Consider the following 22193-nt stretch of genomic DNA (forward strand, 5'->3'; position numbering starts at 1 on the left):
CTGATAATGCAGGCGTGTGCTTATAAGTATTTTCTTAAACGTCCCTACAGATGGTTTGTAAGACAAATTTAGATTGGTAGTGACTTTCAGAAGGCATTTGATGTGCTGGGCATCAAAGATGCCCTCTCACATGCTTGGCAAGCACTCTACCACTGAGCTACACCACCAGCCCAATATTTTTAAAAAGAGAAATTAAATCATGTATGCTGAATATTAATCATGCATTCCAAAATATTTTTATTTTGGTATATACATGCTTTTGTACCAAAATTATAACTATTAAAATAGTAATAATTTTTAAAGACTGTTCCCATTGCTTAGTAAAAATCAATATTGCAAACTTCCATTTCTGTTGGATTTCTGTTTACACACTGATTTATTTTTAGAATAAACATGCTGGTGCCCCAGATGTGTAAAAATGGGCAGAAAACAGCTAGATTTTAATACTAGTTTTTACAGTGACTTCGTATTTGATCATTTCCTCCCTACACCAGTCCTATAACCACGCAAAGTTGATGGCACATAATAAAACTAAGAAAACTGCTTTGGTCCACTGAGCCAGTGATACCAGAATTAAAAAGTTCTAACAAAGCTTAGACATGATAGATGAAGCTATTACCATCAACTGTATCCAGAATACACATTTTAAAAACACTCTAATTACAGAAACTACATCCAGTCAATATAATACATATTAGTAATTTCCTGATCCTTGGTAGAGTGGAAATTATTCTGAAAGTTTAATTAAGAAGGGAAAAATTATGTTCAGGTATTAATTTTAATGAAAGAGGCACTAGGCTTCCCTGCTATAATGCTGTGAGTGTGGCTTAGCCCGGAAGGAACGCCATTTGCCTTGGTCACCACATGTCCCTAAAGGAGAACCTTCTAAGACCTTCCTTGATTGCAACCTGTGTCCCTGAATAGGTTAAAAAAAGAGGACAATGGAGGGCAATTATTTGGACATTTGGTTATTAAAACACTACTAAAAAAATACAAGGAAGGTTTGGAACAAGTGTTAGGAAATACCCATCTAGTCAGAACACACTCCCTACATACTTTTGCAGTCTTCTCTTCACTTTGACCTTGGGCTGTTTATAAATGCTTATAATCAAAGAAATAACTGGATTACAATGTCATCTGTCTGGTTCCGACAACCCTTTTAATAATTGCATCAGATCACCCTGAGAACAAAGATGTTTAATTGAACCGAAATCAGTTTTCTTTTCAAGTTGCTCACAGTACCTCCAACCTCCTTTAAAACAAAAAGTCACAAAGGCTACATATTGTGTGATTCCATTTATGTGAAACGTCCAGAACCGATATCAATAGAGACAGAAAGTGGCTTTGTGGTTGCCTGCTAGGGGAGGAGGCAATAGAGGAGGTGTGATTGTTAATGAATGTGAGGTCTCATTTTGGAGTGATGAAAATGTGAATTAGACAGGAGTGACACTTGCACAGCTTTGAGAATATACTAAAACCACTGAATTACGCACTTTAAAGGGGTGTATTTATGGTGCATGATTTATATTACAATGAAAACATTGCAAAAGATTTCAGAAATTGATACAAAAGATTTTCAGAATATTCAGAAATATTTCTAAGAGTCAAATTATCTTTTAGCCTCAAATCATAGAGTGGCAAGGGTGGGGGAGTAGCTCCTCAAGAGATGGAGTCTAACTGCTGCATTTTGCAAATAAAGAAACTGACTTCAGGTTAGTGGGCCTTCCCCACAGTCCCACTCAGCATTCTGGGAGAACTAGAACTTCACTCTCCTGACACCTTTCCAGTGCCCTCCATACCACCATTCCGCCTGGTTCTATGGTTTCTTTTTAGCATCTTGGAGTAAGTGTTATAAATTGTAAAATGAGGAATGGGCTGTTTTAGCAAGGATGCTTTTGGTGTTTCTAATGAAGGCACAAATTATTCTTGCTGGTGGCAAAATCTCTATGAAGGAGTAGATAAAATTCTTGTGGTAAATTTGTCAGGTCCAAACTGAGACCTACCTACACATGTCCCTAGAGGAAGGTGGCTACATTAGCAGACCAAGGGAGCCCTCTGCCTGTGTGTGTGGAGTATAGATTTCATTGACAAAACTCTTGACCTGGAAAGCTAAAATCAAATCAAGACCAGGTGACCTTGTTCTTTGTACACCTTGGCTGGCTTTTAGTGTGAGTTCTGAGAAAATGAGTGATGTCTGAGGATATATATGTGTGTGCAGTAGCATGCACAGAGGAAAATCTGCAGAAAGTTCCTTTTTGTGAATAAAAGGGACCAGTTAGTAGCCTAAATAAAAGATGCAAATATATTTTTTCCAGTGAGAATTTCATTAAAATAATTATTTCCAAAGAACTTGATATTCCTCAGAGAACATAAAATGTTAGTAAGCATTTCTGTTCATCCAGCATGAAAGTTTCATTGCTTCTTTGTTCCAGCAAAAGGTAGAGTTGAATGTAAAAGTCATGCAGGACCCTGAACACACCCACCACAGAGCTGCGGTAAATGCGAACTATGGAATTGCTTTGCCATATATTAATCAGAGAAAAGCACATGTAAGTAACGAGTTGTTTTAATGAGCTCTTAATTTTTTGAGAAGTAAAAGTCATTTATTAGCAGTGTAAGATATAATATAGATTTTAAGTAAGACTGTGTTCCTTTTGTCCTTGGAATTTTTTTGGAAATCAAATGGAATGGCTTTCATTCTGTCTATAATTGGTAATGATTAAGAAAATGTAAACCTATTTTAAAAGATCTATTTATAGCTAGATCAAATTTCTCTATTTTAGTTGATATTTCTAAATAATCTAGCACCATAATTTTTACAAGAAGGAAAATTATTTAACAGCAAAAATAATTAATAAGCTTCAAGTATTTTATATCTTGAGTAGTAAGCTTACCACTAGAAAACTCAAAATAAAACACCAGCATAGTCCTCCTTCAAATGGAGGAGACTCACATAATATGCAGATATTAAAAATATTATTCCAAATCTGAAGCAAGCAGAGAGAGACCAGTCTTTTATGTCAGCAAAATAACAAGAGAGAGAAAATAACCAAATGCGGACTCACATGAAGGATCCCAGGATCTGTGCCTGGTTTTGCCATTGACTTGCTGCTGGAGTGTCCCACAGCAAGGACTGAACGCTTTCTATGTCATGGGGTTTCTTAGCAGATTTAGAGTAATACTTCATTTTAACTGGGAAATTATTTGATATCATTTCTAATACTAACACAATTGCTAAGGTGAAATTCTAAAATACATTTTTAACCTTTGGCTTTTCTCCAAAGCTCTTAAATGTATACTTTGGTGAAATCAGACAAAAAACAAGATTAATTTCAGGATTACACTGCCAAGCCATTTCTAACTCAGCTAATAGTCTCAAATTAATTTTCCAAATGTCTTCCATAGACATTTTCAACTGCTACTTCATTCATGTAACTCAGAAATATATTTCCAGTCTCCTTATATGTGCTTTATGTTATTCTAGCAGGTTTGGTTAAGAGCGCTTTATCATAGATGTACTTTCATAGCCTAAGAGATGACCAGTAAGTTAGATATTTTTATTCCTGCTGAAACTTTATTTAAAATGTCAGTGTGAATAATGTGAAGGTGTTTTTATCTGCTTCCCATGAGCTCCAAAGCCCTTGAAATAAAAATATTATTTCTCTGGCTGTAGAGACAGAAGCAGATTTCTCTTTTGTTGCTGTTGGTGTTCTTCTTCTATCTAGAATTAATATTGGTTTAGCTGGTGGAGGGCTAAGGTTTGTAGCTCAGGGCAGCTGCTGCATCTCATACAAACTTTTGTGCTGAGTGTTGAAGTTTGTGAAGGCCTGTCTCAATATACAGCATTAAAAATGACCGATGATTCCAAGTTAAAGAAGGAATTCAAAATTATATCCAAAATTTGGGGCAGAATCTTATTATATTGTAAACAGTTTCCAAATAGAATGAATACTGTGAATACTGTACCCGGGTACTTTGAACAAAGAGGATTTGAGAAAGCACTTTGCCTTGTATGGTATATAACATGTATTTGTTTGTTTTATTAAAGATCCCTTTAAATAAACAATTCATTCCATTAAAAAAGTCTTCATTTTGGATTTATGAAACAGAAACATTGTTTGAGAAGTTCTTTGAGGGAAGTATTTGGGTATTTGATTTTTAAATGATCATGCAGAGCATTTCGGGGTAAAACACAGTTGTGATTTACCACTTGTAAGAAATATTTTTAAAGCCTGCATCCAGACCAAAGTGGTGTGTCTAGCATGGCAATATATGGTTAATTAGAAAAAACAATGCTGAGCACTCCACGCTGGAACCCAAAGGGGATTATTATCTGGCTGCTGAGGGCCGTGTGTTTCTACTTCTTAAGGAAACTTGAACAGCTTGTCAAAAAGCCTGTAAATAATCTTAGGCGTTTTGACAAAGCAAATTTGAATATATAGCCAGTTTACATTATTAGTCCCAGAAGCCGGTGGTATTTCTTCTCTGATGAGGAGGCGTCTCCTTCCTGAAGATCAGGAGCCGGTGGGAGATTTGAGTGCCTTGGAAATGTTACACGACGCCTTTAGAACATCATAATCTGTGACTCTGTTGTGTAAAATCAATTTAGAGACTCATTAATGATTTTTAAATGTCTCAAGTTTGGCAAATAAAAACCAAATGACCATCTAACATGTTTTTGAGGAGTCCTCATTGGTATGAAACAAAAAATCCCAGGCGCTGCTCACACTCACTGGCATCCAGTTCCAGTTTTTGACCGTACAACACAACACACTAAAAGATCTACAGAAAATTTGACTTTGATTTATTTTTTCTGAATAAACAGGGTTTCTTAAAAGGCTAGAAACATGTAACCATTAACATGAATTTTAAAAGAACGATTATAAATGCATAACAAAATAGCCAAACAAAACATTGCTTGAATTGCTACACAAATAACTCTGATTATAACTGTTATGACCTAGAAAGGAGTCATAAAAACATTTATCTTTTTGGCAAGATATGAGTTGCTGTAGAATTATTCCCGCTCTTGGGTCCCACTTTCCAAATAAATAAATATATAATGCAACGTAAACTTAGAATCTTTTATTTATTCATGAGACGGAATTTAATACTATTACGATTTCTAGATTTTATGAGTCGTATGTTATGCAGTTTTTCACTGACTTAGTTGGGTAGCAACCACACTTCACAAATCATAGTTTCATTCTTTACTGTTTCTCTCGGGGGTGTCCATAGTAATCTCTCTCACAGAAAGCACAATCATTTCTTAGATGACAAAGTAATGGAAAGTGAGGCAATTGTGTTAATGTCAAATGATTAGAAGTACCAGGAGTAAGGGGTGTGGGGGAGGGGGCTTTCAAAACATGATTGTGTTTTAAGCCCATGCATATGGCCACAATTACAGTCACAATGGAATTTGGCAACGGTAGCAGAATTAGATTTAAACAAATTGATGTTACACTGCAGTAATTCAGAATGAGCTTGTTGCATTTATAAACCATAACAAGAAGCAGAATGAATTAATAAACCCTCCTTGTCACTAAAAATAAAAAAGGGAGTAATTGCTGAGACGGAGTTACTATAGTCAGCATCCTTCAGCCTAGATATGGGAAAGTGAAGGTCACCCCATCTCAGATGACAAAGAGGGAACATTTTGTTGGTAAACAAATTAATCTTTTGAAAGGTCGCCATTTGTTTTAAGTTTGTATCCAGTCCTTGTCATCTGGAACCAGAGATTGACTGTCATTTCACTAGGCAGGGTGCAGTGGAAGCAGACGAAGCTGCTTCTGTACATATCAGCATTCCTTGACAAAACTCCGTGCCTGATTGTGATGCTATGGGCTGCTGGTTTACAGCTGTCTCCGGACAGGAGCCGAGGCCTACCCCTGAATTCCAATAAGACGGGCCTGCATATTCTGCCTGCTGTAAGCTGGCCCTCTGCCCACAAGTAAAACGTATTGCAGCTCAAGCCAGCAATTATCTCCCTTGCTTCCTTCTGTGCTGCTTCTGTTCCCCTTTTCCAAAAACAGATGTGGTATTCACGCAAGTTCTGCATCTATTCTTCCTCACACCTGCCAGGGCAGGGTTTTGACAGAGGTAGAATTTGAAGGAGCCAGTAGACAACAATCAGATGTAATTTCTTTGAGAGCTGTTTAAAAAGAAAAATGTTGACTTTTCAGGAAATGTGGAGTCAGCATCTTGTTCCCCACTCCCCTTTTCCCAGGAGCATTTGGTAAATTAAATTAGTGGAACAAAAGGAAATAGCTTTAAAGCCATTCTGAAACGCCATATCCTATTTATGACACACAGTCATCACCCAAGGCCTGCAATGGCGTGTGCAGAAGTCACCCTTCTGTCAGGTCCCGCAGCCCTCTCTTCAGCTGGCCGAGAGTCTGAAAGCACAGGACTCTTCAGTCCCTTCCTGACTCGCTGCTTCTGAAGGGTCTCCGTGGTATCCCACTAATATGGCAGCATGGTACAGATGGGTTGGGGCGGGTGCCTTTTATGTTGGTCCTGTTCTTGGAGTGAGGGGAGTGACGTAACATGATGTTGGCTGACTGCTTTCACCAAATAATGTCCACAAAAGGTCTAGCTACAGTGAGTTCTCTAACTTCCTTTGAACACCATAGTTCTTGAGCTTTTGTGCTAAGATTCTGTTTGCGTTCCCAAACCAAACCTATGCCGAACTCAGCACCTTTACTTAGTGTGGTGACTGTGAGTCACACTGCATATGTGAGCCCTCACTAGATGGGGGCTCCCTAGGGTCAGCCTCCCTTTCCCCATGTGCAAAATGTCCACAGTCAGAGGATCAAGCTCTTGCCATGGTATTGAGATTCAAGTGAGTTGATTCAAAATGCTTAGCAAGATCCTCATACAAAGAAGTGCTCTGAAAATTTTAGTCTTTACCATGGGCAACCCTCACATGTTATATTGTGCCATTGCTTTTTGCTGTCATTATATGTGTATATGTGGGACAGTGCTGGGGTTTGAACTCAGAGCCTTGTGCTTGATTCCACTTAAGCCATGCCCCCAACCTTTTTTTTTGCTTAATTGTTTTTCAGGTAGGGTCTCACATTTTTGCATGTGGTGGCTACAGACAGAGATTCTCCTACCTGTGCTTCCTGCATAGCTAGGATTATAGGCATGAACCACCACACCTGGCTTATTTATTGAGATGGAGAGTTCAGTAATTTTTGGCAGGCTTGTCTCAAACCATAATCCTCCTTATCACTTCTTTAGTATCTGAGATTACAGGGATGAGCCACTGAGCTGGACCTAAAACTTACATTTTTGTAGGGACTGGGGGAGGGAACCAGAGAATTACTAAGATCCCTTCCAGGGATACTATTTAATATGATTATGTGTTCTTTCCCACACAGACATGAGGACAGGACTTTCTTATGTGTTTTTCAAATCCTCCATTATGACAAGCAGTGCTTTACATACTGTGTTCGGAGGAGAGAACTCATTCTTCCTCCTCTGCCGGTCTCTGCTTTGAAGCAGAGTAGTCTGATGGCCACGAGAGGCCTCCTCCCAGCAGGCGCTCTGGTCAGGTTTACTGGTGAAATAACCTGCTGCTGGGTTATTGAGCAACCTTGCCTCTGACTAGTTGTTGTCATAAGTAGCTGTTTCCTCCTTTTCTGCCTTGTGAAATGGGGCAAGCTAGTCAGGAAGGTGGCTGGTGTGGTGGGAGGGATTTGAGTTAAGTGGATCATAGTGCATCTGTTGTCCAAGGCCAGGTAAGCAGGTCAGCCTCCTGTTCCAAGAAGCTGGGATAATGATAAATCCTGGACTAAGGTGTTAACGGGATTACAGAAAATACATTACTAAGTGCCTAATAAGGTTGCTACCTTTCTGAAAAAATAAGTTAGCATTAAAAATCTCTTCCTTCTCCCTTGTCTACACCTCTTCTTTCAGCAAGGACTGCTACATCTCCTTCCACACTCTAGTGTGAGTGAGGGATAGGGCTGAACACTGCTTTGCAGATTGTTGTAGGAAACTCCGGTGAGTGTCAGAGATGTGTGAACATTTAATTCACATTTTGTTTCTATGATAAATAATTTAAGCTTTTAAAAAGTATAACAAAGAACAATAAAGGCCAAATTTTAACACATTAAACCATCAGTGGGCTAATTCGTATTGTCAGGTTAACTGTGTGTGTGTGTGTGTGTGTGTGTGTGTGTGTGTGTGTGAACATTGGAATTTCTTTTGAAGGTGGATAGATTATGGCTTTGTACTAGTCATACCTGGGGATTTGGATCTGCTCATATACCATTCTGTAATAATCATACAAATAAATAAGCAAAGATCAAATGAGCTATTACATATAAAGGTCTTAAAGCAGTGTCTGGCCCTAATAAGCCCTCCATAAACGTAAGTGGTATTAGCACGCATGTGTGCTACCACCAGTTAAGAGCCAGGAGAGTTCTCTGGTGTCTACTTTTGGCACAGCATAATGGTCAGCTGTGCAGCTATAGCCATACACATATTCCTATCATGATCAGGCAGCGTTACACAGGGCTCCATTGCTCCCTGTAAGATTAGTTCGTTCTTGCCTGCTTTCACATGAGCTGTACAGCCTTCATTTTGCAGTACAGGGCAGTTCTTGTCAACAAGAAGACTTCATCTCCAACTCTGGAATCTCATCACTTTTGCCTCTTCTACTCCCTCTGGTACCTGCCCCCAAACAGAACCTGTTTTACATTACTGTTTTTCATTTTTAAGGACTAGATTCTGCATATGAGAGAGAACATATTATACTTGTCTTTCTTATTGGATTATTTTGCTTAGCACAGTGATCTCTAGTTCCATCCTTCATCCTGTAAATGACATAATTTCATTCTTTGTTTTAAAACAATTTTTGTTAATATACAATTAATAGTATAAGGGGGATTCATTATAATTCCATAGATGTATACAGTGTACTTGGAACAAGTTCACTACCTCTATTGGAACAGCATTTGGTGGGTTTCATATACACTTTGATCCTCTTTACTCCCTAGTACCCTCTCCTTGCCCCCTCCCTCTCCTGTTGTTCCCCCTAAGTAGCCCTCCTTTTACACTCAAGTCCCATTTATATTATTATCATCATCATCATTCTAGGTCTACAGTCTACCTATGAGTTAAAACCTGCAGTGTTTGACTTTTTGAGCTTGGCTTATCTCGCTCAACATGATCCCCAGACTCATCCATTCTCCTGCAAATGACATGATTTCATTTTTTTTTTTGTGGCTGAATAATACTCCATGGTGTTTTATACCATGTTTTCTTTTTCCACTCATCAGTGATGGGTACCTAGGCTGATTTTATATTGTGGCTACTGTGAATAGTGCTGCCATAAATGGGGGCATGCTGGTATCGCAAGCTTATGTGATTTACATTACTTTGGAGTAATGTATATATCCAGGAGTAGTATAGCAGAATTATATGATCATTCTATCTTTAGCTTTTCTAAGGAACCTCTGTACCGATTTCCACAGTGGCTGCACTAATTTACATTTCCACAACAGTGTATAAAGTTTCCTTCCCCTGCCCTATCCTTACCAGCATTTGTTGTTCGTTTTTGGGATGATTGCCATTCTGGCTAGGGAAAGGTGGAATCTCAGTGTTGTTTTGGTTTGTTTCTTTTATGGCTAAGCATGGTGAACATTGCTTCATGTATTTATTAGCCATTTGTACTTCTTTTGAAAACTGTCCATTTGCCCATTTATTAATTGCATTCATTTATATATCAATATTCTGTTTAAGATTGCATTTGAAAAACAGGTTCTACTGCTGAAAACAAATTTGAAAATCTTTGGCATAGAGTTTACCTCGCTCATGTGTATTTTTTCAAAAGAACAAATCCTTTATTTAATTAAAACAAAAGAGTTAGGCTCTCCCAAGGAATGAATGGATAGGAAGAAGGATTTGGGGGATCCAGGAAGGGAATCTTGGCAGTATTCTGAAGCCACCGCAGGTCAGAGGTTACCTGCTAATAGGACTAGGCCTGCTGGCTTATGTGACTCACTTTCCACTTTGTGACTTGGGTTTTAGACTTGAGTGTTTGAGTCCATCCTAAGAGATACTGTTTCTAACCTAACAATTCCATTTTGAAGAGTCAAAAATTAGGTAGACAGAGGAGCCTGAGTCACATCTGTGAAGGTTTAAGGTACAAGGGGTCCATGCATATATTTCAGTATAATAGATTTCATTTCATGATTGGCAAAAACATTATTCTGAAAAGGGGTCCGTAGACTTTATCAGACTGCCAAAAGGGGGGGTCTATAACCTCCCCAAATTAGAACTTTCTGTGATAGATCTTTTCTTTCACATAAATACACAGTATGGGACAAAGGATATATCAAAACAAAGGAGTATCCTGAAAATTGCTGCATTCCTTATGTGTGAAATATTCATTTCTCTCAGTTGTTGGTGCAGGAAACTTACCAAAATTTGGATTTATCTAGACTGTTGCTCCAGATTTTCATAAGAATTGTTCCTTCCTCAGTAAAAATAGAAAGCTTCATGCTTTTATCCAACTACTGTTGCTTTTCTGTTGCAAGGAGGAAAATGGAACACCCACACTAATGGCAATGCTTGTAATATTATAGTAAATATTCTGTTCAAAATGAAGCAGAGAAAAACACCATAATAAGTAGCACGATAGCATTAGCCACAAGAGAAATGGCTGGATAAAATTCTTTTCATCATGCCAGGTTTATTATCTACTAAGAGGTACTTGAAATGAACGAATGTTATCACTGGGTCCTCCAGTACACTAACTCATTGTTCCTTAAACTGTACTCGAGTTTGAGTATACATTCATAGCTATTCAAAACCTCTTAGGTAGAACAGAAGTAAGTACCATAGACTACAGTGATTCACTATAGGCCTTCATCTTCTAAACCAGAATGTGTAATGTAAACACAGACCATATTTATTTGGATCCCTTTCCTTAGACTATAAAGTTGAGGTGATGTGACCCCAAAATACTAGCTTTATATAATCTTTTGATTTCTATCTCTGTCTTCAGTGATAACCCAAATGATGATAGGTAATGGTTAGTGACCAAGAGATCACAAGCACACAGACACTTTAGTGGAGAAAGCCAAAAACCAAGAATTCCCAAGGACGTGGGTTTCAGTTCTGCTCTCCACCGCTGCTATAAACCAAGTTACCGTAATATGTCACTTAGCGATTCCTCATCTCTATACTAAGAAGATAATGATTACTTGTTCAGAGTCATCATCAGGGCCACAGCCCTGATTGTGTGTGATTCCCAGAGCAAGGCTTGTCAGATGCCTTGCAGAGCTGCCAAGTTCTCAAGGGAGGCAAAGTGGTGATGAAGAAAGCTGAAGGATGGAGGCACACCTGAAGCTAGACCTCAGAGGAACTGATGGTCATGGCTGGGGAAGAGGCGGCTACAGTTTAAGCACTAGAAGCAATTCTGCAAAGGCAAAGGCAGAGTCCCTCAGGGGGGTGGCTCAGCACTTTGCTTAATCATCTGGAATTTTTACAAAGGGAAAGACTAAAAGATGCGGTTGGATATGAAGGGCCAGTTGATGGATGGCCTTGAACAGGCCACTGAAATCTAATTGTGTGATCTCAATCAGGATCATCAAGGAAGGGCTTAAGGCAGAGATGTGAAATTAGATCACTTCTCCAGCTGCTCTAACTGAAGGGCATCTTTAGAATTCTTCTGAACAACCTCTGTCCCTTGATGTCCTCATTGATTATTACACTGTATTTCCTCTCCCTTTGGCTATAAAGCAATAGTACTTTCTTGAGTAGCATTATCTCCTGAACTTGTTAGACGTTCATGAAACTGCCTAATTATAGAGCTCCCCAGGCTGTGCCTCTCCCTGACCTTTTCCAGACAGCTCTGTCCCTTTCATGAGAACATACAATCTAGCTGGATGGCTTGGGTATTCTCTCAACCTCTTCTTAGTTTCTGCTCCAATGTTGCATGTCCCACTGCTCTGTGGGACTTGTGACTCCACCCTAATCGCCACGTGTCACCTCTCCCTGCAACACTAGCCAGAGTAGAACTTGCTGGGGTAGGATAGTAGTGGCAAGTAAGAACAGGATGATTGATTCCTCACAGACATACTCTGCCTTGCCTCTGCCTGCCCACCTCCCCAGAACCAGTGTCTGGCCTCAGCATTGCACCGTATGAGCCCTCCTCCCCCAAGCTCATTCTCTCACCAGCCTCTGTGGTCCCAGTCTGCTCATGCATAGAAATGCCCAGGAGATGTGATACTGTGTGTTTTCATACTTGTCATCTGCGTGCTAAATGGAAAAAAAAGCAGAAAAAATGGAGAAGTGGTATTCATGGGATAGGCTTTTTATTCCCTTTTTCCTATTTAGAAGAAATAAAAACCTTTAGAAAATATCCAAAATGCTTTTTTTAAAAAATAGGCATCATGACCTAGGTGTGCTGGGCCAGGGAGGTAACAAATGACAAGAGTAACTGGGTATAAAGGCTAGATCCACATTACGAAGGTACTGAACTGAGGAGCCAGGCTCTCCCTGCAGGAGGCAGCGACTTCATCTCTCACCCTTGCAGCTGGAAGGTCTTATATTTTTTTCTGAAATCTCCTAATTTTTAAACATTTGCTCAGATAATTTTAGAAACCCTATATACTTTAAAGAAAGAAGTCTCCATGCTTTCCCTGTCTTGCAGGTCAGTGGCTTACATCCCCTGCTTTAGAACAAGGAGGAGTGACTCTTAGCGTCACCTAGGGAGTTGGCTGGCAGCTTAGCGCCCTGTGCAATGCTCTTACTTTAGTGTGGACCATGGCATAACCTTTAGCTTTACAGGATTAGAATTTGATTTTCCCAGAGTGCTTATCTCACAGGTACAGCTGAATTCAAAACAGACTGGTGTATAAATGGGAATGCCACTTTAAGTATCCTAAGTCTGTCTGGCCAGACAGACTTGAATGTTCAAGTCGGCCAGATCTTATGAACATATTGCATCCTTGTTCGAATGCTATGCAGAAAGCCCAGTCAGAAGGCTGCTTCATGGACAGGGAAAATGACCAGGGATGATGAGTTGGACGATCTTCACGGACAGCAGCACTGCTCATTTATGATTGGACACAACCATCAGCAAAGCTACACCTGCCCAAGGGATATGAGTCCATCCCTGCAAAGTGAGTGCTGTGTGGACACCAAGAAATCCAACTGATTCAACTTTATAAAAAGCTACCATCCTTTTGGGTTCACTATGTGACTTATATTGAATTGTGCTGAGCTCCTTACATCACACTAATCTCAGTGGGTGAGTGATAATATCCCCATCTTACTGGTAAAGAAACTTCAGCTTAGAAAAACTAAGTTACTTGTTCCAGTGATATAATTAGAAACGAGATTCAAATCTGTCTGATACGAGAGCCTGTGTTCTTAACCCTCATTTTCCTGTTGACTAATTTCCCACTATAAATGCCCAGTCACTTTCGGCTGATCTCATGCATCTTTGATAACACCAATTAGACTACGTGGCTCTTCGGAAGCTATCACTTAAGTCAGCTTCTACACAAAGCTAATCACATTGATCATGTATCTGTTTTTCTACTTAACACTCAGGGTTGGGCAGGGGTGGCCCATATCCTAATCACTAGTCCATAGTTGGAAGTATAGAGTAAGTATTATACTATCCAGAGGATGAAGAAAACCCAGATGGAACACAGAGGGTGTGTCAAGAGGAGAAAGAGAAAGAGGCAGGAAGGAACCAGTCCATAATGGAAGTATTCTTGAAAAATTTCTTGGTAAGAAATACTGCTTCTCCATGTTCCCCAAGCCCCAGACCATAGCAGCTACTTAGAGAAAAAGAATTCTTTTCTCTCCATGACTGGCTGGTGAGAGACCCTGATTTATGTAGTGGTTAGGTTCAGATGTACTCATACCTCCTGTGAGCTCACCTGGGACTAGCCACTTTAAGACTGTTCCTAAGAAAACTGTTAAAGAGTTCCAAAATGCCCTATCCCATTTCTAACTTAAGATGAGGCCAGTCTTTATAGAAGGTTCTCAAGGTGTGTGTGTGGGGAAGGAAGGATTGAAAATAGACGGTGTCCCAGGAGACCACCAAGAAAACATCGCAGCTTCCACTTCTCCATCAAAGGCTTCCTTCATACCTTATGCTGCTCTGGAAACTGTATCTAAGCATTATGTCACAGAGGACATTTCTGAGGCTTCTCTGGGCTGGGGATGGGGTTTAAGTACATTTTAAAGGGATGATCTCATAAGAGGTAAGTACCACTACTACTTTCATTTCCTATTTGGGGAAACTGAGGCAAAAGCAGTTAAATGATACTTGTCCAAAGTCACACAGTTACGAGTCAAAGAGTCCTAATTCCAACTCAACCAGCCCAACTTCCAAGCTGACTTTCTCAGTCGTATTCCATATTGCTGCCAGGGTAGCTTTCAGGATGGTGACTTTGACCTACATTGGCAGAGTAGATCTGGCACCCAGTTGAGGATTGCTTCCTTAAGTGGCAGGGGAATTCAATACAGAGATTTCTCTGCCCTGCTCTGGGACAGAAGTAAAAGAGCTATATTAATTCAAGTCCTAGAACAAAAGGAGCTGTGCTAGTAAGATGGAAACTTTTCCATGATTGTAAACCCTTTGAGGGCAGGGACCTGTCTTTCTACAGACACAGTGCCAGCATGGTCAGAATGCAATGTGCTGTTGGTTTGTGTGTATGTGGTTAATGACTTTGAATAGCAACTTGTTTGTGACCTGTGTAATTGAGTTAGGCTGTGTTAGGTTAGTTTAAGTAATGAAATACCATGTACTTGACTACTACTAAAGAGTACTCCTCTTTTGGACCATAAAAATGTCTTCCCAGATCTCTTCAGATAGAATTACTTTTCCTTTCTGTAGATCACCATAGCATGCTTTTAATGAACTTACAGCACTTTCTTGAATGGAAAGGAGACTTTGTACCTATTTCCCCTGCTAGATCTTCTGGAAGGCAGGAGCCATCTCTTTCTTCTCTCATATCATCTGTGATGCTTTACAAAATGCTTATGCACAATAGGTACTTAATGAAATGTGGATTTAATTTAATATAACCAAATTGAATGTTTGGAGGGAAGTCTCCCTAGAGAAGTGAAGGGACTGGGAAGGTCTAGCCTCATGGGCATGGCTCTCCCATCTCTTACCCCCACTTCCAGTACTGCCCACAACTTCTTCCCTTATCACAATCCTAGGACTCATTCCTTGGAAGTGAGCTCAGCATCCAGAAGTCAGCATAGCGCTGAGTTCAGGAAGAAAACATGAGGCTTTTACAATTTGTTAAGTACAAGGGTAAAAAGATATAAATTTATATGATCTCAATCCATCCACTCAGATATAATTATAAATATTTCAGTGGATTTGTGTACCATGTTTATATGTCATCCATCTTTCCTTCTTACCTTTCTTCCCTCTCTTCCTCCCTTCCTTCCTTTCTTCCTTTCCTCTTCCTCATTTCTTCTCTCTCTCTCTCATCAAATGCAAATTTAACAAACAATAATGTTAAAATGAAACTTCTGGAACAAAATTCTAGAACTTTAATGAGGGGCCTCTAAGAACACTTGAATAAATGGAAATCTATATCATATTCCTGAAAAGGAAAAATGTTCATAAACCCTGTGCCAGTTCTTCCCATATTAATTTTTATATCTAAGTTAATCCCAATGGAAGTTCCTGTGGGCTTTATTTGGTTTGGGTGAACTATGAATTCTCTTTAGTTTGCAGTGGTCATCATCTTGAAGAGGAATTGGGCAGAAGGCCTTGGTTTTCCTGGAGGAGAAGGATGAACTTGAGCTTTTCACACCACTTACTGAGACATATGAGATCACAGTGATTATGATAGTACTGTGTACAGAGGGAAATTAACAGACAGATCAATGAAATATAAATGTGAGCATAGATATTGACCTTTGTGTAAAAATAATGTTTAGTGTGACACCACTGAGAAAGGAGAACTCTGTGTGAATGGTACCAAGTCACTTGGCAAATGATTTGGAAAAAAGCATTAAGTTGAAGTCTAACCTTGTATCCTATACCAAAAAATACTTCAGATGGATTAAATTAAAATAAAATGTGAAAAAAAAGAAAAAGGAAAGAAAAAAATTGAAAACCATAAAAAGAGAACTATTTTTCAAGTTAGTCAACGGGAAAATTTTTAAACACCATAACCTCATGAAATATTAATAACCCTCATGTGTGTGGTGGTTAAAAAAAGTTGATGCTTACATTGGCCTTAATCCTGAATCTGTCACTAATTTCTCTGCAATTTCTGGAACAAATTACTTATATTCCTTGAGCCTTCATTTATTCATTTGTACTTTATGGTATTGAATCAAGTCATCTCTCTCTTTTTCTCCTTCTCTCTCTGCAGTACTGGCGTTTGAACTCAGGGCCTTTTGCTTGCTAGGCAGGGTCTCTACCACTTGACTCATACCCCTAGCCCTTTTTTGCCTTAGTTATTTTTCAGCTAGGTTCTCCAGCTTTTGTCCAGGGCCAACTTCAGACCATAATCCTCCTGCCTCTGCCTCCCACAGCTGGGATTACAGGCATGAGCCACAGCCCAGCCGAGTCAGCTCATCTCTAAGATCTCTTTGTAGTTCTGACATTCGTAATTCTGACAGATGGATCTGCTTCCTTTGGTGTCCTTCCTTCCCTATTTAGGACATCAACACATGACATGCACAACAGAAAAGCAGGCCAGGTGAAACTGTGTTCTATGCTCATTGCAGAGATAACACTCACAGACGGTGTTCGTATTTTCCATTCTCCATTTACGCAGAGTACTGTTATATACCTCTTGTCCTAGTCACTTTCATTTACCACTTTTAGTAATTGGACTGTCAGTGACATTATTCCCATTTTACAGATGAGAAATTCATGAGCCTAGAGGTTAAGATATATATAATATATGATTAACAGGTAGCTAGGTCAGAATTTGAGATATGTTTTCTCTTGACAATCTGATTAGAATCTAGGAAAATTACTCTTAAGAGAAATTGTGCAAAAAGGAAAAAACTTAACACCCATACACGTGATTCTAAGATGACCTAACTATATTCCTTAAAAATCCATTTCAATGTTAAATGAGCTGTATTTTTTAAATGAACTTAACTTGTATTTGAGGTTAATTCCTTCACTGACTTCAGCAACAGCAGTAGTCTGTGAGCGCAGCCAGCCCTCTTCAGGTCTGCCTAGGCATCTCTGCCACAGCATAGAAATGATGGCAAAGCCCAGTGGAGTCGTTGAAGTAAAAGTCTCAATACTGCTCAGGAAGAGCTGCCAAATTAAATAACAAGAGCCCCAGCAGTTCTGCAGCTGTGAGCCAACCCCACTGCTGGTATGAGGTAAATTAGGACCAAACTTCACTTCACTTATGACCCCAGCCAGTATTTAAACAAAAATGCCTAGAGACCAGCACACTGTTCTACAGGAGGGGAATAAATAGCACAATATTAATAACTGGTAAACTCATTCTCAATCCTTTCTCAGATCTTAACTGAAAGGTCTTCCACTTGAACTCACTTTTGCTCATGTTGTCTCAGTGTATGCATTTTTTTTTACATGGGATATAATGGAGAGGGAGGTGAGACAACAGTGCCTCATTATTCTCAAGTTATTACTAGGCTAGATTAAAATTTCTGTTGGAGTGCCACAAATAAATAGTAGGAAACATAGCAGGAAAAAATAGCAACAAAAAAATCTAAGGATTTTTTTGGTTAGTCTGAATCCATTAGAGAAAGTTCTGAATCCAATGTGTATGAAACTCCTATAAAGAATGGTTTTATGTGAAATCAAATTATCATTTATTTTTTAACTTTACAAAATGGTTAATATTACCAAATTATAGCAATAATCTTGTTATGTGCGTATTAATCCTTGAATGAGTTTTTTCCAAAACCGTATTGCAAACAGTGCTAGTCCTTGGAATATGTTTCATGGATTATGTGTTCCATGAAAGGAGCATTTTGTGGTCTCATAAAATTTGGAGATGCAAGGTTAAAGGGAGCCAGGCTGATTGTTTACTGAAGGCCACCTAGAGTCACAAGCTGATGTGCATCATGGCTCTTTATGAAAGGTAATGCAGTTAGCAATGGTTCCCCAACTTCCTTAGCACCCTGTTCTGTAGAATAACTCACAAAACTATCATCTCAGAAGCAAGCACATGTTGAGAAAGTTTGCTTAAGTGCTGGATTTAGTTCAGCTATTTTAATGGAAAATTTCTACATACTTTCTCTCCTCAGTTACATTTTTACTAGAAGTTAATATTTTCTTGGGGGTTTGGTGACATCATAATAAATGCCACAGGGCCTGTGAGCATGCAGATGCTCATGCTTCAGACTATGATTGCTTCAAGCAGCATTTCTTCTGCAGTCTCCTCCATGATCCTCTGTTCACCACATTCTTTGAGTCTCTGCTCACAATCACATCTTCACTCCTGCTGACCACTACCCCTTCCAGCTCCCTGTTGTTGGAATTAATGACCCTCCAGTGCCAAAAACAGACACACTAGAGACAGAGAAAATCTTGACAAGGCAATTTCTTTTGATCAAAAGGGTACAAGCACGTATTCACTCCAGCTGAGCAGACATGTGAGCACAAAATGGTTAAGAGTGGTTTCTCCTATATCCCTGACGCAGTTGTACCTGCCTCTCACCTGGGATTTGTCCAGGTCAAAGGTTCACAGTCTTTCTCAATTGGCAAAAAGCTTTGGGGGATGGGTTAGGGCACGCAGTTTGGCAGGCAATGGAGTTGTACAAGAGTCCAGAAGAAACAGAAACCCTTTAAACATGCAAGTCGCCTAAGATGGTGACCTGAGGAATGTTAAGTAATCTAACAGGGTGACATATACTTTGATAGAAAAGACTTATTTTTCTTACACTAAGACCTCTTCCAGCTCTGCAAGTTTGACCTCATATGAGCCTTTTTTCTTTCTCCTCTTCTCCTTTCCTCCTCTTTCCCCTCCCCTACCCTCCTCTCATCTCTCCTGCCCTCCTTTCTTCCTCTCCTCCCCTCTCCTCTCAATTCCTTTCTTCTCTCCTGCTCTCCTCTCCTCTCCTCCCCTCCCCTCCTCCCTTTTCCTCCTCTTCTCCCCTCCCTTCCTCTACCCCTCCCCTCCTCTACCCTCCACTTCCACCTTTCCTCCCTCTTTTCTTCCCCTCCCCTCTCTTCTCCCCCCTCCTGCCTCCCCCTCAAGTCCTTCTGTACTCCTGGGCTTTGGCAACAGTGAGATTTGTCTAGTATTAGAGAGATAATGGCAACACTGTTTCCTCTAGGTATTGAATCAACCTTTTCTAATTTGTAGACTTTTGTTTCTGCTTTCACTTAAGAAACTTTTCACTCATTTCCATTTCCATATTCATACCTATTCTATGCAGTTGAGAGTGCCAAATAAAGATTCATGTCATTTAACAGCAAGTTACTTTCTGAGAACCATATGTTAGACAACTTCTTTGTTGTGTGAACATCATGGAATACATGTAAACCTACAAGGTATACATTTGATCCAGCAATACCACTCTTGGGGATATACCCAAAAGACTGTGACACAGGTTACTCCAGAGGCACCTGCACACCCATGTTTATTGCGGCACTATTCACAATAGCCAAGTTATGGAAACAACCAAGATGCCCCACCACTGACGAATGGATTAAGAAAATGTGGTATCTATATACAATGGAATTTTATGCAGCCATGAAGAAGAACGAAATGTTATCATTTGCTGGTAAATGGATGGAATTGGAGAACATCATTCCGGGTGAGGTTAGCCTGGCCCAAAAGACCAAAAATCGTATGTTCTCCCTCATATGTGGACATTAGATCAAGGGCAAACACAACAAGGGGATTGGACTTTGAGCACATGATAAAAGCTTTAGCACACAAGGGAGGGGTGAGGATAGGTAAGACACCTAAAAAATTAGCCAGCATTTGTTGCCCTTAATAAAGAGAAACTAAAGCAGATACCTTAAAAGCAACTGAGGCCAATAGGAAAAGGGGACCAGGAACTAGAGAAAAGGTTAGATCAAAACGAATTAACCTAGAAGGTAACACACACGCACAGGAAATTAATGTGAGTCAACTCCCTGTATAGCTATCCTTATCTCAACTAACAAAAACCCTTGCTCCCTCCTATTATTGCTTATACTCTCTCTTCAACAAAATTAGAGATAAGGGCAAAATAGTTTCTGCCGGGTATTGAGGGGGTGGGGAGAGAGGGAGGGGGCGGAGTGGGTGGTAAGGGAGGAGGTGAGGGCAGGGGGGAGAAATGACCCAAGTGTTGTATGCACATATGAATAATAAAAAAAAAATCATACAAGGTATAGCCTAGTAGGTGTGTACTAGGCTATATGCTACCTACCAATGGATATAGTATATATACATATATAGTGTAGCCTGTTGCTTTTAAGGCCACAATGAACAAAGCAACATGAAATTAAGCACAAGAGAAAATTATGCGATCAAGGGACACACAGTAAATACAAAATGTGTGAGGCTGCTAGCAGAATAACACAGCATATTGCTTTATAACTGTTAGGGTCCGAGAATCCTATTCCTCTGAGAGACAGAGAGTCAGGCGTGAATGCAATCAACAAAGCAGAGTTTATTAAGATGGCAAGCCAGGGTCAAGCTCCCACACAGACACACAGGTCCGATTGGGCAGACAAGACCCCGAGCCTCTTTAGGGAAGATCTTATATAGGCCCCTACCGGCCGTTACAGCAAAAGCCCGCACAGTACATAGCCAATGAGTTTGTAACACCACATACATTTCCAGCCTATCCATTTAAGAGTACATTACTTCTTAGCCTATAGATTCAAGGGTCAGTATTCGCGCACGCAATTACATTTAGCAAGCAGGCAGGGCACATCTTGCACATACTTCTAGTCATCTTTCGCAATCTGCTCACATTCCTCACATTCCTCACATTCCACCTGCCCCCATCCTGTTTATCTTATCCTGCACAGGGCATCCTGTGCTGGCTTTACTGGTTTCTGCTATGGGGATCTGCTGGGGCAAAGGGCACATCCTTTCATTCCCCCCTTTTCTTTGGGCTATATTGAGGAATCATTCTCAAGGGGATGAAGAGCCTGGTATTGGCGGAGGCCGAGAAGTTGGACAGTGTTAATTCGGTTTTTGATGAAAGTCACAAGTCGGTTTAGAATACAAGGTCCTATTGTTAGAGTAGAGACTGATTGTCGCACACGCCGCAAGGTAAAAAGGGCTCCTGGATGATTTGTTTTGTAGAGTCTGACTCCCCAGGATTTACCCAATTCCCAATTTGTCGCCTTTTTTCCTAAATCAGTGAAATTTATCATAATGGGATTACAATTGGGGGGAGTTGGGCATCCCTTATTTATAGGTCTAGGTTGGTGGTATGTAATACCAGATTGAGAGACTCTACTTAACTGAATAAGGTCCCCCTGTTTGGGGGGTGGCCACCATATGTCCCCTGAGCTCTCACAACCCCATGACTTACAATAATAGTCTGCGATTCCTCCACATTTTTTCTGTGGTTGGGTTGGGGAGCGGGGCAGACATAGAAGTAACTTTGGCGCAAATCCCATTGTCCCCTGCCAGTGAATAAGGCCCTTAAGTCAAAGTATAATTCTGGGAACCAGGTGCTGGGAGGGGTCACCTTGGAGGTCTGGTTAAGAATGTCTCCTGTGGATACATCTACAATCATCCAGGTCAGGTTAAAAGGTTGATGTGGATTTGTATGCCCCAAGCAAGTGGTGGACAGGGTTAGAAAAAGGAATAAGGTTACCGAGGTCCAGTTTGCTGAAGTTTGAGTTTGAAGGAATTGTCCTTGTGGTGGGACACCCTTCTTGTTGGCAGGAAGTCTTCCTTCACAGCTACCGGGTCCACCGGTCTGATGTGGGTGTAGTGGACCCAGGTGATGATCCCATTCTAGGAGGGCTGTGGAGCATCTGGGGTGTTTTCGTTTTCTGGAGCATCCCGTATCAGCCGGAGCTTGAGTGGATTTGTGGGATGCTGTCGTGCGGTCCAATTTCCCTGCTCCTCCTGAGGACGTGCCCGTCTCACATGGGAGTGGTGTACCCATGGTGCAATTCCATCGACCTTGAGGGCAGTGGGGGTAGTAAGCAGTACAACATAAGTTCCTTTCCATCTAGGCTCTAGGGTTTTGGACTGATGCCTTTTAATGCATACCATGTCACCTGGGACTATGCCACG

General features: G+C 40.3%; 1 protein-coding gene across 10 annotated transcripts in view; it reads left to right on the forward strand.

The window, feature by feature from the left end:
- Window positions 1-22193, forward strand: part of Iqch (IQ motif containing H) — a 246002-nt gene that overhangs the window by 38080 nt on the left and 185729 nt on the right. For 3 of the 10 annotated variants that reach the window (XM_074066284.1, XM_074066274.1, XM_074066276.1), the window contains one exon: window positions 2433-2549. The exons of the other annotated variants lie outside the window; for them this stretch is intronic. In XM_074066284.1, the coding sequence (XP_073922385.1) occupies window positions 2433-2549 (117 nt within the window). The remainder of the gene's footprint in view (window positions 1-2432; window positions 2550-22193) is intronic. 10 annotated transcript variants of the gene reach the window in all.

This window comes from Castor canadensis, chromosome 2, assembly GCF_047511655.1.
Source record: "Castor canadensis chromosome 2, mCasCan1.hap1v2, whole genome shotgun sequence".
Classification (NCBI taxonomy): Eukaryota; Metazoa; Chordata; class Mammalia; order Rodentia; family Castoridae; genus Castor; species Castor canadensis.